This window comes from Cricetulus griseus, assembly GCF_003668045.3.
Source record: "Cricetulus griseus strain 17A/GY chromosome 1 unlocalized genomic scaffold, alternate assembly CriGri-PICRH-1.0 chr1_0, whole genome shotgun sequence".
Taxonomy (NCBI): Eukaryota; Metazoa; Chordata; class Mammalia; order Rodentia; family Cricetidae; genus Cricetulus; species Cricetulus griseus.
Window position 1 is genome coordinate 86,900,221 of NW_023276806.1, and position 17,947 is coordinate 86,918,167.

General features: G+C 40.7%; 1 protein-coding gene across 1 annotated transcript; it reads left to right on the forward strand.

Annotated features, from left to right (window-relative positions):
* Nucleotides 1-8,153: 8,153 nt before the first annotated feature.
* On the forward strand, nucleotides 8,154-12,310 carry LOC100757574 (60S acidic ribosomal protein P2-like). The gene is given in 4 exon segments (XM_027391636.2): nucleotides 8,154-8,212; nucleotides 11,905-12,073; nucleotides 12,076-12,199; nucleotides 12,234-12,310. Coding segments are annotated over 4 exon segments (429 nt in total).
* Nucleotides 12,311-17,947: the final 5,637 nt, after the last annotated feature.

Here is a 17,947-nt window from a genome sequence, read left to right on the forward strand (position 1 = left end):
CACCAGATCCCATGACATATGGTTGTGAGCCACCATGTGGTTGCTGGGAATTGCACTCAGGACCTTTGGAAGAAGAACCAGTGATCTTAACTGCTGAGCCACCTCTCCAGCTCCAATTTTACCAATACTTAGTGAATGTTCAACATATGCCTGGCATAAGGCTGACACTAGGATTCAAAGATGACTAATAAGTCATCTATGCCTTTAAGAAGCTTAGTAAGTTGTTAAACAACAATAAAGCCTTGTGCAGTTTGCATCAAAAAAAAAAAAAAAGCTTAGTAAGTCCCGCTCTGTTTCCCCATCTCCACACCACCACCTACCACCACAGCATCTGTATCCTTCCAGCCTCTTCTCTAGGGCTCTTTCTCCCACCCACAAGCCTCTGCCATGGTCCTTTCCTAACTCCCTAGCTTCTAGGTTACTTCAGGTCATATGCTCAAATCTAATGATTTGGGACAAGGATTTAAAAATAAGAGCAAATATGTGGCATTTGTCTCTCTGGGTTGAGTTACTTCATTCAGTATGTTTTCCAATTCTCTCTCTTTACCTGCTGAGTTCATGATTTCATTGTTCTTCACAGCTGAGTAGAATTCCTGTGTCTATGCACCACATTTTCATTATCCTTTTATCAGTTAAAAGACATTGAAGTTGTTCCATTTCCTAGCTGTTATGTACAGAGTGGCAATGAACATTGCTGACCAGAGATCTGTGAAGTAGGATTTCAAGTCCTTTGGGCATATACCAAGGAATGGTATATCTGGTTATGTGGTAGATGTACTCATAGGTTTTTGAGAATTCTTCACACTGATTTACATAGTGGCTGCCTCAGTTTGCAATCCCACTAGTGGTGAATGAAGTTCCCCATGTCTCTTTATCCTCACCAGCACTTCTTTAAGGTAAGATGAAGCATCAAGGTGTTTTCATTGGTATTTTCCTAATTGCCAAAGATAGCAAACATTTTTAAGATATTTGTCAGTTTTAGTTCTGCTTTTGAGAACACCCTGTCCCAACCAGTAGCTGGTTTTTAATTGGGCTGTGTTTGTTTTCTTGATTATTTGTTTGTAAATTCTAGTTGTTAATCCTCTATCAGATGTGGAGCTGGTGAAGACCCTGTCCCACTGTGGGCTTCCTCACCTCTGTACAGATGGTTTCCTTTGCTGCACAGAGCTTTTTAGCTCTATGTGGTCCCATTTGCCAGTTGTTGACCTTAGCTCCTGAGTGGATGTGGTCCTATTCAGAAGTCCCTTCCTGATCTATATCATGTAGAGTGCTGCCTGTGTTTTCTTCTAGCTGTTTCAGCATTTCAGGTTTCATAGTGAGCAGAGGGCAGCTAAATACAAAAGGAGGAAACAGAGAAAAATAACTCTAAGAATGTTTGAAAAGGCCGTAAGTAAACATTTTATCAGTCTAATTAAACACAACACAAAACACACACACACACACACACACACACACACACACACACACACACACAGAATTGGAGGATGGGAAGGAGAGTAAGATTACCCACCTGATTCCCTGGTGATCGTTGTCAGCATGTCTCCAAGGAGAGTGCCTCAGGTGTTGGTGGGTAAGACAAAGGGCACATAAGTATTCTTTTTTAATCTCTCAATTCTATTTTCTAGTGTAGTGTCATTAGCTACAATTCATTTAAACCAAATTTCCCTGGTGTTCACAGTCAGTTTTAAAACTTTTCAATCTGCGCCGTGAGATACCTTAGTGGGTAAAGGTTCCTGCTGCCAAGACTAACTGAGTCCGATCCCTGGGACCCACATGACAGGAGAGAGTCAACTCCCACAAATCAGTTATCCTCTGACCTCCACCCACGCACTGTGGTGGTGCACATATTAAAAAAGTATAATAAAATTGTTTTTGATATAAATGTATCTTGAGGATAGAGGATGTAATTCAGCTGGTAGAGTGCTTGCCTAACATGTACCAAGCCCTGGGTTCAAGCACAGCACTGAATGATCCGACTGTGGTGACTCATGCTTGTAATCTCAGCACTCAGGCAGTGGCGACAGGAAAAATCATTTGGGATATGAAAGTGTATGAATGTCTGACCTAAGGCTATCCAGAAATGAGTTGACAGGTTTCCTTTGCCTTCTATTTCCAAATTATTCTTCTCCAAAATGAGTGTTGCAATCTCAACCCTCACTTGCAGTGTGTGGCAATGTCTGTCATTCTCAAATCCTGTCAGCCTTTTAGAATTGTTTTAGACTTAAATTCTGCTTATGTGTGATAGGTGCCAACATTGTGGTATTTGAATTTGCATGTCTCTACTTACTAGTGAAACTGCATTTTTTTTCCATGTGTTTACTGGCTTACTAATTTACCTTTCCTTGAATTCCTATTTATATTTTACACGTTTCTCTAGTGAATTATTTATTGCCTTTTTACTTCGTTTTTAAGGAATATATGCTTCCTGTATGTACCTTTTACTTCTCTCTAATATTTTAATTTTTACCTATTGGGGAAGTATAACTTACCTGCAATAAAATGGATACAGCATACATGTTCAGTTATAAGCTTTTCTTTGTGTGTGTTGAGGGTGGGGGGCGCGGCTCAAGACAGGGTTTCTCTGTGGCTTTGAAGGCTGTCCTGGAACTAGCTCTTGTAGACTAGGCTGGTCTCGAACTCACAGAGATCCGTCTGCCTCTGCCTCCCGAGTGCTGGATTAAAGGTGTGCGCCACCACTGCCCAGCCAGTTATGAACTTTGACAGTTTCATAAACCAATATTATTAACAGATGAGCAAAATATAGACTATCATTCCAGAAAGTTCATGCCCAGAGGCTTCCACCCTAGATTAAATTGGGTCCAATAAATAGAATTATAGAGTATGTATTCCTTTATGTCTTACTTCTTTCACTCAATATAACATCTCCACCTTTGTGACTGAGGGTAATTAACATTTTTTATATGACTAGAGCAGAACAAATAATCTACTCACTAGCAGGTAGTCATTCTAGTTTGGGCTACTGTGAGTAAAACCTTCCATGAACATCTTAAATGAAATTCTTTGTGATATGTTCTTGTTCCTGTTGAGTGAATGAATAAAATACCTTCCAAATGCATTTTTGGTCTCTATATCTTATCTTCATATGTTTGGGCCACCTTTTCATCTCTTTGTGCCATGGTCTGCGTAATCGTTTCAGATCAATCTCTTTTCTGCAATTGTATCCTAACCTCCACATACCAAGTTTTCATTTCAATTATCATATTTGCATTCTGAGGATTCCGATTCTTTTAATCTTCTAAGTACTTTAATAGTATTTTATTCCTTTGTCTCTCTTTGGTGTATATTTTATTACTTTAAGTATTTGAAATAAACTATTTTATATCAGTGTCTTTGTTGTCTTCCAGCTGCCTCTTGCTAGTTTATAGTAATTTATTTCCTCCGGTGTTTTTTATTTCATTTACAACTTGATGTTGGTGAAGTTTTATGCTGTGAAGATTATTTAAGCTAGATCATAATATAATATAATTATATTATAATTTTTTAAATTAGCTTCCTAACCAGGTGTGGTATTGCACACCTTCAGTCCTAGCACTACAGAGGCAGATGCATAGGCAGGTTGATCTCTGTGAATTTGAGGCCAGCCTGATCTACATAATGAGTTCCAGAACAGCCAGAGATGCATAGTGAAACCCTGTCCCAAAAAAATAAACAATTTACTCCCTTATACCCCACTCAGCATCTATGAGTGAAGCATAAGATACCAGGACTTGTAACAGGAAGGGCTTAATTTGAACAAAAGTCATTAACTGTAGAAATGCACTGAAATGATAATCCAAAAAGAAGCCTAAGCCAGACCTTTCAGCAAGTCTTGCCTCCACTGAGAAACTTCATGATACTCTCTTCATGGCAATCTACCTCCTGAACATGTCTCCTTCTTTGAAGTTTTGTACCTGCCTCACTCACTGTGTCTGGCTCTCACCACCCACCATGCACCCTGCCTCCCACACAGAAACACTGTGTCTATGCTCTCAGACAGAGAGACTGGGTGATGAGGAGGAACACTTTGGGAAAAGCCAACAACTATAATAGAAGGCAAGTAGAAACTGCATCAAGAGATTCCCAGAGCAGACAGGAGGCAAAAGCTAGAAATGTGGACAGCTCAACACTCAAAATGGCCTAGCTAATGGACATATCTTCTGAGACTTTGCTTCCTGGGAGGTGTAGAAGTGAGAAAGGCCATGCAAACCTGTAGGGAGCCGGTTCCTGCATTATCCATTACAATAATGGTGCCTGAAGACACCAAGATGTAAATTACTTCACAGGCGCTGGGTAATCTCCATTCCTTTGATCTCTGCCTATCCCGTGGCTCATTTGGCCTGAGGAGCTGAAGCCATTCATAGGGTAACACATCCCAGGCGGCTGGCCAGCCTTTATAAGGGATGGTTTTCTTGGTTCAGTGTCTCCGCTCTGGTAAGCTTATGCATTAAAGCTTGTCTGCAGAAGGATCCGAGTGTCCTGCGTATATTTCTTGCTGGCGAGAAAATACAGCGCACGGGACACAAACCCTCGCTCAGAAAACAGTAGGCACGAAGAAAAGGGACTCCTTTCATACTATAGGTGGGAACATAAATCAGCATAGCCATCATGGAAAACTGTATAGAAATTCCTCAAAAACTGAAAAGTAAAATTCTCTTACAAGCCAGCAATCCCACTTCTGGGTATTTAGCCAAAAAATTTATAGTTGGCATGCTGGAGAGCTGCCTGCATTCCCATGTTTATTGAAGCCCTGTTCATAATTGTCAAGCTATGGAATCCACCTAAATGTCATTCAGTAGATGAATGAGTAAGGAAAATGTGGTGAGTACATACACAACATACCATTCAGCTTTTTAAAACTGGGAAATTCTATCATTAAAACAACATGTGCAGAACTGGAAAGCATCATAGTCACTGAGCTATGCCAGGCACAGAAAGACAAACGCTGTGTGTTCTCACTTACTTATGGAATCTAAAACCACTGAGCTCAGTTGAAACAGAAAAGCATTGGTTACCAGAGGTTAAGGAATGCAGGAATGGGGAGTGGATATTCAAAGTATACAAAGCCCAAATTAAACAGGGCAAATAAGTTAGAGGGACTTCCTTTTTCCAGATCTACTGCATAGCATGGTAAGTGTAGTGAACAGTACACTGTATGTTCAAAATCACCAGGGGAGTAAATCTCAAGTGTTCTTGCCACAAAAATGATAGGTATTTGAATGATGGATATGTTAATCAGTTTGATTGAATTATTCTATATTGTACCCATAAATCACCACCCTATAACTACGTTTTCTGCCCTATAACTACATAAAACTATAATTTGCCAGTTTACAATTATAAATGTTTTAGACAGTAGGGACAAAGCAAAAGAGAAAAACTGAGAGCATCAGAAAGCCACTAGTCAACCAGGACATCAAGATCAAGGGACTGAGCACAAGGTGGAGCCAGGAAATCATTACAGGTCATTTTTGAAATGTTGGAAAAGCCTCCTCTCAGGCATCCTTGACCCAAGGCTTCTCTGTACCCAGTATGCTTCTGAGGCAGCGAGGACAAAGAATCATACTCCTAGCCACAGTGCCAAAATAGACTTTTAACCATCATAACCTGTAAAGACTAAAATAACTATTTGTAAAGGTTTTGAGAGACAAATGGTAGTTTTGACTCCAGAAGTTCATCTGTGAATACCAAGATGAAGGTCTGAACTGAATGTTTATACCCCACTCACAGTTTATTCTATAAACAGTGGGCTGAAGAGCACTCAGGGTTATGGAGGGGTCACCTTCCTCTTCCTAGTCCAGACACTGCCACCTACCTGCCCAAGCCCAGAGGAAAATCTCACTTGAGGGGACAGGAAATTAGTGAGTGATTATGCATAAATCAAGGTATCACACTGAGGTTACAAATTATGTGGTAATACTCCCTGCTGACAAAAGTAAGCTAAAATGAGTAATTGATGTAGGAGAAAGGAGCCTCCTAACTCCCTGTATCAAGGTCCAAATCTATGGAGTGAGGACTTCAAAAGAACACATCTGCTAGAGGGCTAGTATCCAAAATATATAAAGAACTCAAGAAAACAAATAACCCAATTTAAAATGGGTACCTCTCTAAACAGAGAATTTTCAATAGAAGAAACGCAAATAACTGAGACACCCAAATGTTCAACATCCTTAGTCATCAGATATGCAAATCAAAACTGCTTTGAGATTTCATCTTACACATGTCAGAATGGCTAAGATCAATAAAACAAGTTCATGCTGGCAAGGGGTAGAGTAAGAGGAACACTCATCCATTGCTGATGGAAGCACAAATGTGTATGTCCACTATGGAAATTAGTGTGGCAGATCCCCCCCCCCCGGAAGATTAGAAGGGGCCCCATGGGGAATTCCAAAACAACCCAGGCTGCTGACAAGACTGTGGATTGCTCTCCACAAAGTGACAGCAAGACTCTGTTGCTGATGATAACACCTACACAACTCATTGACAATGGAGATATAGAGCCAGTGCCTACATAGAGTCTTCACCACTCTGTTCCAATGTCTTTGATACAGGAACATACTCTGTACACTCTAAAAAACAACAACAACAAAAAGTAAACATCAAGCCAGCCACCAACCGTTTATCTACAATGGCTTACTTGCCTGCAAGACATATTAGAGCAATGTTGGCACAAAGCTTGTAGAAGTAAGCAACCAATAACTAACTTGACTTAAGACCCACTCCACAAGGTGGAACCCACACCTGACACTGCTTGGGTAACCAAGAACCTACTATTTGATAGCCCAGGAACCTAGGGTAAAATCAAATAATAGTGGTCTAAAAAAGAAAAAAAATAGTGATAAAATGATTCCTAATGTTATTCTGCTACACTTGTAGATCAATGCCTTGTTCAGCAGAGAAACTTCCTCTTACAGTGGATGGAAACAAAGATAGAGACCCATAAGCAGACATTACAGAGGGTGAAGGCCCTTGGAGCACTCAGCCTTAAATGGTATGTCTCCATCAATTCCCTCCCACTCAGAGCTCAGGGAAAGTGCGTAAGAGCCAGAGGGGATGGCGGGCACCAAGAAAACAATACCCTCTAAATGAACATGAGCAAAGATCATGTAAATTCACAGAGACTGAAGCAGCACGCTCAGGACCTGCACAGGTCTGCACCAGATCCTCTGTGTATGTATCATAGATTTCAGTGTGCAAACAAGCAGGTCTCTGATTCTTGTGCCTTCTCTTTGACTCTTTTCCTTCTCTTGGTTTGTCTGGTCCAACCTCAATGTGATGGTTTTTGTTTATCTTATTATATTTTATTCTGCTAAATTTTGAATGAATGAATGAATGAATGAATGAATGAGTGAGTGAGTGAATATCTAGCCACTAGGGTAAGGGTTATGACTTATACCTGCTGGGAGAGTGAAAACCAGTTTTCTCCAGCAGAGTGATACTGGATATATCAACCACTCCACGACAGGCTTTAGTTCAGGAGTAATTGCCCAATATAGAATGCACTCGACAGAGGTGTGTGTGTGTGTGTGTGTGTGTGTTTATTTAATTACAGTTTGGGAGGATTTTGAGGGTGTGATTTTGTTTTGTTTTCTTAGTTTGGGTGGTCTATTGCTGTATTGGGTTTTCATTTGTTTTTTGAGAAAGAACCTAAAGTTGGGTGGATAGGGAGTGAGGGAAGATCTGGAAGGACTTGAAGGATGAAAAGAATATGAGCAAAATGAATTTAAGTTTTAAAAGTATCTTAAATAATGAAAAATATTTTTAAAAAAATAACCTCAGGGAACTCCCAGCTAAGAGAGAGGCAGGGGTGTGGCACAGAGGCAACAAAAAGCCATGTAGAAATACTACATCAGGGGCTGGAGAGATGGCTTAGAGGTTAAGAGCACTGACTGCTTTTCCAGAGGTCCTGAATTCAATTCCCAGCAAATCACATGGTGGCTCACAACCATCTGTAATGAGATCTGGTGCCCTCTTCTGGTGTGCAAGCATGCATGCAGATAATTGTATATATAGTAAATAAATGAAATCTTTAAAAAAAAAAGAGAGAGAGAGAGAGAAAGAGAAAGAAATACCACATCAGCAGTAGGTCCACACTGTGACAAAAGACCAAAGCATATATGTAAAGATGCTCACCGAATCCTTCAAAAACTAAGGAAATGGGGATGTTTGGGGTATATAATGGACAAAAATCTAAGTTCGATGACACTCACTTTTGGTAAGTACAGGAAACCTGAGCATCTTCAATACCTTTGGGCTAGTTACTAAAGTGTTACTAAAATTTTCCAACATAAAGCAAATGGTTTAATTCCATCTTTCTTTTTAATTCAAGAATTTCATTGCTAGGAACTTAAAATTACAGATGTACTTTTAAAAATAAACCTACAAATATGTTCATTGCAAAGTGGTTTTCTCAAATATGTTTTATAATGTGTTATACGGGGACATACATACAGAAATTCCAAGTAGAGAAGAATTATCCAAGGCCAACCACACCAATGGCAGGAGCTTAGGGACAAGGGGCAGGGAATAATGGACCATTGTGTGATATATGACTTCCAATGATACTTCTCAGGCAATAAAATAATCCCCCATACTTTATTTGGACCTTGAAGCTTTTTAAGTTTTCACTTCAACTTAACTCAATCCAAAAGTAATTCTGAGCCCTGTTCTGTTCTAAACATATTCTGTTACATGATTTTAATGGATCAGATTTAGAGGTGCTTTTGTAATTTGGCCATGCAGAATGGTATGACAGGAGGACAAACAAGCATGAGACCATGGAAGTGCATGATATTTCAGATGAGCAGAACAGAACACAGCACAGTTGGACTGCTGGGGGGGGGGTGCAGTAGGAATAGAAAATGATGCTGCCACTAGACATGCCACAAAAAAAATGTTGATTTCTCAGCAAAACAACTCCAGCTGCCATCTGCAACAAGAAATAGAGAAAGTAGAGGCCACTTAGCTAAGAAGGTACTAAAAGCAGAACAATGGCAGAAAGAAATAAGTTAAAGGGGGTGGGGCTGTGAACATTGTAGAGAGAGTATAAACAATGGCTACCTATTAGATGTGGGGAGAAAGGGAGGGATGCCATGGTAGACAACCTTCATTAGACATAGTCATTGCCCATATGTGGAAGATGAAGAAAAGTAAAAACACTTCCAGGCTCATTAACTATGAGAAGATGATGCTGTCAACTTAAATAACAATCAAAGAGAGATTTTTCCAAAGAATAATATTTACTTGGAGACACAGAATGATGAAATGGGAATACTTGGGCCACTGAAAACGATGAGCATATTCAATGAAGTTGAGGCAAGGGTGAAATTTTTAAATGGAATGAGAAGGATTACATAAGATACTTTGAAACAATAGTCCTTGGCTTCAAGATCATTAACAAGAGTGGTGCCGATCTGCGTTTGAAAAGGCAGTTGCCAGGCATATGTCCTTGCAGAAGTGGTTTTGGGGTGATATTGTGGTGGCCTTTGGGAAAAGTCACAATGTCTGCAATGGTTATCAGAGAATTGTGTTTGAGAACCCTTCCTTCATGCCCTCTGACTTAATCTTTTGTTAGGGTTGACTCAAGTCATCCTTGGTTCTGGAAAGTTTTCACAACATTGTTCATTAACAGAAAGGGGAGTAGGCTGGAGGACTTGCTTCCTGCTAGAAAGCTTAGATTTAAGGTAGCTGGGGTGTGCCAATGTCCAGCACTGGAATCTGGGAAAACAGAAACTTGGGATGGAAAAAGGTGACTCCAGTACATGGCAAGTTGAGAAGAGAGGGAGCAGTGTGCAGGGCCTCAGAGTTGTGCTCAGTACTTTGAAGGTTTGCCCGGCTTTCGTTTAAAAATTCACCAAACACAAGTGAGGAGTATAATCTTCTTCATCCTAGGCATTCAGAAATATAAAAAAATCAAGCCCATTTCCTCCACTCCATTTGGCAAGTCAAGGTCAATGAAGCTCAGAGTTTTCTGGTCCCAGTCCAAAAGTTCAACATCCAAAACCCTCCAAGAAAATAAACAAGCAAAAGCAGCAAAATGAACCAGAGTTGACAAAAAGTCACATAAATTAAATTATATGGGCTTTTTTTTTTCAGTTTCATGAGGAAACTTTCTCTTGACAAGAATATTGAGTTCATTTCTGCTGAATAACAGGCTGTTCTTGATCCCACGTCAGTCTCCAAAGAATTTCCCAACAATCTTCCTGTTCCTCAAACCCTGGCAAAGCTGAGGACATTCCCAAAGGCTGGATTCATTTAGGATGCTCATGTGACAACTTCTACACATCTTATTACATTAAGTTTTAGGGGTGCTCCTAAATATTTAAGCATGTAATTAATCAGAAAGCACTTCTGACTTTGTTTGCTCAGAGACGAAAACTGATTCTGATTGCAAAGACACACAGACAATTGGACACAGCTTGGAAGTGACACAAAAACCAGTGAATTATCACAAAAATGACCCCAATGTGTATCCAGGGCTTCAAGGCTGCCAAAGCAAATAAATCAAAGGTACAAAAAGTGGTTTTAATAATAAAAAATATAAACAAGCTGAAGAAGTTGTTCTCCCAAATAAGGATATTTTATTAAATAGCATTTTTTAGAGTCAAATTCAAACCAGGCACTGGGATTGAGTGCAGCATGTGAGTGGTGGATGCCCCTAAAATAAAGTACTATGGACTCAGGAATGTAACTTGAAAGAATTATGGTATTTTTCTTATAAATCCAATCTTGTAATTCACACATCAAACTATCCTTGAATTTTCAAAACCTCAGAAAATTTTTGCATGTAGTTCTGTGTGTGTATGTGAGGGGGGAAGAGGAGAGAGAGAGAGAAAGAGAGAGAACAGTATCAAAGCCAGAGGAGAATTTGCAAGAGTTGGTTCTCTCCTTTCACCATGTGTACTTCGGGAATCAAACTCGGGTCATCAAGCGACTTTATCCACTGAGCTATCTAACTGTTCCTCTGATAATTTAATAATTGGAAATTTTAACTCTGTGTCCATATAAATGAAAGTTGTCTTTATTTGGTATCATTGTGATAAATGAGACTACTATAAACCTGGAAGGTTTGGTTGGTCCTAGATCTTGGTTTGCTGGCTCTTGTGTGGCCCCTTGCTGCAAGTACACTTACTTCTCTATGTCTTCTGTGGATTATTCACTTGACACTTTTCTTCCGGAACCTTCTTTCTCTGGATCCTGTATGTTGTCTGTGGGTGGTCTTTCCAGTTTGGAAATGGGTATACCTGTAACATTAGCCATGACACCACTCACCAATGCACGGTTTTCAGTCTTCATTCCTGAGGTGTCTTTCCCGTCCCTGCCATGTCATCTCCACCCACTCATACTTCCACCCGATATGGGTCCCAAAAGTGAGTCTCCTGCTCCACTTTGATACTGTCCTGATGTCAGCCCATTCTCAATAGCAAACTGCCGTGTAGTGGTTCATGTAAAATGTAGATCAGTTTTGGTTTTGTTTTGTTTTGCTTTTTGGGTTTTTTTGTTTTTTGTTTTTTTTTTACTGTTAAGAATGTAGATTTTGGAGCCGGGCGGTGGTGGCACACGCCTTTAATCCCAGCATTCTGGAGGCAGAGCCGAAGGGATCTCTGTGAGTTCTAGGCAAGCCTGGTCTACAGAGAGAATTCCAGGACAGGCTCCAAAGCTACACAGAGAAGTCCTGTCTCGAAAACCAAAAGAAAAAAGAAAAGAAAGAAAGGAAGGAAGGAAGGAAGGAAGGAAGGAAGGAAGGAAGGAAGGAAGGGAGAGAGAGAGAGAGAGAGAGAGAGAGAGAGAGAGAGAGAGAGAGAGAGAGAGAGAGAGAGAGAGAGAGAAAGAAAGAAAGAAAGAAAGAAAGAAAGAAAGAAAGAAAGAAAAAGGATGTAGATTTTGGTCTCGGGCTGCCTGTCGCAGGCATGAGCCCTGTCCGCAGCAGCCAACCAGTCTGTGCTATGTCGCCTCTTATTTGCTTGCAGCCCTTGGGGGCAACTCTTCTCCTACAGCCAAAGACATTAAGAAGATACTAGACAGCGTGGGCATCAAGGGGGACTACGACCAGCTCAGCAAGGTCATCAGTCGTCAGTGAGCTGAATGGGAAAACGTGATGATGTCATCACCCAGAGTATTGGCAAACTTGTGAGTGTGCCTGCTGGTGGGGCTGTGGCTGCTATCCTTGGCTCTGCAGCTCCTGCTGCTAGTTCCCTCCCCACCCCCACCACACCCCAAACCCCACCCCACCAGGTGCAGCAGAGAAGAAAAACAGAAGAAGGAGGAGTCTGAGGAGTCAGATGGTGACGTGAGATTTGTCTTGTTTGATTAAATTTCTGCTCCCCTGAAAATAAAGCCTTTTCAAGTAAAAAAAAAAAAAAAAAAAAAAAAAAAAAAAAAAAAAAAAATGTAGATTTTGTTGTCCAGCCAACTTGGCACCACTATTTGGTATATATTTAACCTGTAGAGAAAAATCTTAAACTTTTCTCAATTTGATTTTGTTTATCGGTCAATTCAAATAACTCTTCCTCCAAGGGAAGGCTATGAATAGGTTAAAAACAAAAATTATAAAATTTGTAATAGAGCAAGTGTGCAATAAAGCTGGCCTATACTACCCAGTCCCTTTCTGATTACTTACCCTGCCTCCTTTGCTAAATATGAATTTCTGGAAATGTCCCATGCCTGCCCACAGACTTTTGCTTACAGGTATTGCCTCCTTCACTATTAAGTCATCACTGTGCTAAAAGCTGCTGATTCTGATTGTGATTTTCCACCAAGCTCTATACAATCCCACTTCACAATTACCCTTAAGGACATTTCTCCTTGAATGATTTGTTAGTACTCAAATCCAACACATAACAAAAAGAGTTCAGTCCTCCCTGACATAATGACACCATCATGGCGCCTCCTGGTGCCCTTTGGTTTTGAGATTCACATAGACCTGTGTCCAGATACTTTCAGCATTTAACAGGGTCCTCACTTCCAGTCACTTGCTATAGATTAATGCATAACTGAAAGAAAAGGAAGTAGACAGAACCAGGGAGAAGTTTTATAGGAAGTGATAGGGACATGAAAACAGGTTATCAGCAGCTCAGGAAAGCAACTGTTCTGAGAGAATCACTATACTGACCAGATCCACTTGTACTATCTGGGAAGAATTTACTGTGATCTTGCAAATCCAGAAAAGGATGACAGCCACTTCATGACCAGTAAAAGAGACTCAACTAGACACTTGTTCATCCACATGTTCATGGACTCACTTTTTCCAAAATATGCATCTTTAAAAGCAATGTTTCTCTCTTTTGGGTGAAACAAATAGAAGTTAGGAAGAAAACAGAAACAGTTCAAGGCTCAGGACCACATCACTGGATGTATGGAAACAACTTAGCAAAGTATACAACAGCTACACATATCACTGTCTGTCACTAATCTATGGACTAGACTTCTATGGCCATGTTGCACATTCTCTCTGGTCACCCCTAGTCTGCATGACTCCCTAGTATCTGCCCAGATTCTCCAGCTGTCTTGCCATGTTTGCTTGCAGGTGTCAGCACAGACATGGCTGTGTACAAGCCATGCATAACACAACTATAAGGCAATGACTACCTTAGATTTCTCCTAATGTGGAGAAGACAACTTCAGGGTTGAATGAATGGAAAGTCAAAGCCTTGCTTCCCTATGGGATAACACCAGACTCCGGAGTACCCAGTACAGGGCTCTAGAAATAAAAAGTTGTTGGGCTCAACTGGGCACCTGTACATTTAAACATCTATGGACTTATGTTTTCCAATATCTTTGGTTGGGTACATAACCAAGTATCAAATCATTGTATGAGGTCTGCCAAATGTCTGAGACACAACTTAAAATTTTATCTGAAAATTTTATCTGAAAAACCTTAACTTCATACAGGGACTATCCAGAAACCCTCTGTAGCTCCTCACTCATGAGCCATCTGTATAATACATGGTTAGTTAGTAATTCTTGGGTTTTAGTAGTAAATTAGTCAGTTTCTACATTAGTTCAACATAAACATGAGATTTTTCTCATTATTGTAATACTTTTCTGTATTTATTTACCAACACTTAATCCCCTGTTTATTTTGTAGACTTGTTTTTTGTTACTTGTTTTTTCCTTGCTCATGGGAATGCCTTTTCTGCTTTGTTATGAAAAGCTAATAATAGATTATTAGCATGTGTCTTAGTCAGTGTTCAATTGTTATGAAGAGACATTATGCCCAAGGCCACTGTTACAAAATAAATCATCTAATTAGGGCTGGCTTATAGTTTCAGAGGTTTAGCTAACTCCCATCATGGCAGGGAGAATGGCAGCATGCCGGCAGGCACTGGAGCAGTAGCTAAGATCCTGAGATAGGCAGAGAGAGAGACTAGGCCTGGCACGGGCTTTTGAAATCTAAAAACTCATCCCCAGTGACACATTTCCTCCTACAAGGCCATACCTCCTAATCTTTCTAATTCTATCAAAGAGTTCCACTTCTTGGTGACTAAGTACTCAACTGAAACCAAAGTCATTCCGAACCCTACCACAGTATGTTTCAGTTTAGTTCTACCAGGTCAAGAAAATCTCAAAATATATAAGGAAAAGAATTTCTGGAAATTAGATTGAAGCAAAAGGCATGTGTAAGCCTATCTACTTCCGATCTTAAATATTAATTCTTCTCTAAGATAACAGGTAAAGTTACACTCTTGTATTTTCAAAATGGTGGTGAGAGATAAAAATCCATTCTCCTAGTGCTCATGGGAGAAAGGAAATGGATTTAGTGTTTTTCTAATCTTCAAAGAATAGTCATATAGTTTTCCAGTAGTCAGTAAACCTCTCTAACAAGTTCAAGTTAATATGTGGCCTAGAGATCATCCTTGTGAAATTTTAGTGAAAAAAAGTGGCTGCCTTTTACCCTTGTCTAAAGAATTTGCCTGAAGCTAAAGTAAGGAGTTTTGAATTTATTCTGTTGGCAAAGGAAATCTCAAAGGAGCCTAGTATAGATTCTGTCATGAGGTTATTAGTAGTAACTCTAATGAAGAATAATAATGAAAGGGAGCAAGCTGAGTAGGGCATTTACATTACAAAATGTAAAATTTAAGGAGAAAAGAAACATCAAAAAGTGGAATGGAACTAAGTCATATGTTCAAGGAGATAAACAGATTAATAAATGGAATAAAGGGAGTGGTGACCTCAAGGCTGGATTCTACCCAGCTAAGTTTTTGATTTGTGAAGGGGAATTAAATAAACACTTAGAGCCAGGTGTGTTGGCACATACCTTTAATCCCACCACTCAGAAGGTAGAGTTCAAGGGCAGTCTGGTCTACAGATCCAGTTTCAGGACATCCAAGCTTAGGAAATGAAGGTGGAAAACAGAAAGCTGGTGAAGATGCAATTCAACCAGGGGGCTATGTTCCAGCACCAGCAAGCAGCAGAACTTAGCAGCTTCAGCCATGTGGTTCTGGCTTTAGAGTCAAGGATAGAAGAAAGGGATTATGGAGTTTGCCCTCACAACTAAGGAAAGCCACTCTAGTCAGGCATATGTGTCAGGTGTGTCCTTGAATGGAGGCCTAGAGAGGCCGTTTTGTAAAACTGTGAAGATGAATCTTGGATTGCCTAGGAGACCCCAAGATATTGGAGATGCCAGGGCCATGGGATAGTTGCCAAGGAAAGCTGCCAATGGGGAGTGGAACCAGCCCAAGAGAAAGAAGTGTGTTGCAGTCAACAAAGCTGAAAGGAGTTGGAGATCTGAAGAGTATTTTGATGTCAGACATGGAGATGCAGAGTTTGGAGTTTGGAGTGTGTCCAGCTGGTTTTTGGTCTATCATTGGTCCAGTATTTCCTCCCTGTGCTCCCTTCCCTATGTATTACAATGGTAATGTATATCCTGTGCCATTATATGGTGAAAGTGTGTGGTCTGTTTTTTATTTTAATTTTAGAGGAGATTAAGGGAAGAGATTACATGAATCTCAGAAGAGACTTTGAATTTTAAATACATTTGCGACTATATGGGGACTTTTAAAATTGGACTGAATGCATTTTGCATTATGATATTATTACAAACTTATGGGGGCCAGGGAGTGGAATGTGGTAGTTACAATGTAATTGGCTCCCATAACCTCATATGGAGTGGCAGTATTAAGAGATGTGATCTTGTTGAAGTGGGTATGGCCTTGTTGAAGGAAGTATGTTGCTATGGGGGCAGGCTATGAGATCTATGCTCAAAATACCACCCAGTGTCTCAATCTACTTCCTGTTGCCTGCATATCAACATGTAGCAGTTCCGTCTCCAGCACCATGTCTGCCTGCACACTGCCATGTTCTACCATGATGATAACAATTAGACTGAACCTCTGAACTGTAAGGGAGCCACCACAATTAAATATTTTTCTTTATAAGAGTTGCCATGGCAGCCGGGCGTTGGTGGCGCACGCCTTTAATCCCAGCACTTGGGAGGCAGAGACAGGCCTCTGTGAATTCAAGGTCAGTCTGGTCTCCAGAGAGAGTGCTAGGATAGGCTCCAAAGCTACACAGAGAAACCCTGTCTCAAAAAACCAAAAAAAAAAAAAAAAGAGTTGCCATGGCATGACATCTCTTCATACCAGTACAAACCCTAAGACAGTCATCAAGGAGTGGCTCTACTTAAGAAGGAGGTATAGTCTTGTTGAGAAGAAGTGTGTCACTGGTGGTGGGTCTTAAGGTTTCAAAGGCCCCAGCCAGGCCCAGTGCCTGCCTCTCTTTCTGCTGCCTGCAGATCCAGATGTAGAACTCTCACCTACTTCTCCAGCACCATGTCCGCCTGTGTGTCACCATGCTCCCCACCATGACAACTACGGATTAAACCTCTAAAACTAAGCAATTAAATGCTTTCCTTTGTAAGAGTTGCCATGATCATGGTGTCTCTTCACAGCAATAGAACACTGACAGGTCAGATGGTAACTATGATGGTCAGCTGTACATCATAGTGACAAAATACCGGAGAAAACCATCCTAAGGGAGGAATAGCTTGTTTTAGTTCACAGTTGTATAGGTTTCAGACTGTGGTCACTTGTTCTCATTGCTTCTAGACCTATCATGATACAAAGGACCATGGTAGCAAGTGTGCAATGGAGGAAAACTGTTCATCTTATGGTGTCCAGGAAGCAGAGAGATAAAGGAAGAACCTGAGGATCAAATACAGCCTTCAAATGCACACTTCTGGTGACCCACCTTTCTCAAATTGGCTAAACCTGCCAAAGTTTTCACCACCTGGCAATAGCCCGTTTAGCTATCATCTACTGATGAGATCAGAGACCTCGTGGTCCCATTACTCTCCAAAGGCTTCGCTGTGAGAGGACATTTCAGAGCCAAACCATTGCAATGCCATTTCCCAGTCTCAGACAGGACACTGTGAGAAAAGAACAATGTCACAGTACAGCCTGGAGTCAGGTGGGGCCTCAGAAGTTATGGGGGTGTGGCTTCTGCAGGACTGAGTCAAAGAGGGGGTAGGGAAGGAAAAGCCGACTCTCTGTTCACATTTCTGTGACCACAGAAGAGTCCAAAAGAGGCCAGAGGACACAGGAGGTGGCCAGATGGAAGCAGTGAAGCAGTGACATTTCAGATCATTAGAAGACAGAAGCAGTGGGTTTTGTTCTTTTTCATGAAGAGAGCAAGAGCATCTGGAGGACGCGTAGGTTTTGGTCTGAGACACCTGGTTAAAGAGAATTGCCATCATTAGCATGCAGAAAGCTAGAGAATCGAGTATGGAAGTTAAGAGTTTGGCTTTGAATGTCTAGGATGCTTACTCAGAAGGTAAATGTGGGTATGAGATTAAAGCATAAGAGATAAAAATGGGTGGGTCATTTGTAAATTGATGAGCATGGGGCTGCCTAGAGTATTTTTGAAAGGCATTAAAGATGATCAAAAAGAGTCAAAAGATGCTACATCTAGGGCAATCCAACATTTACAGCTTTAGGAGACCAGATGCAGATGG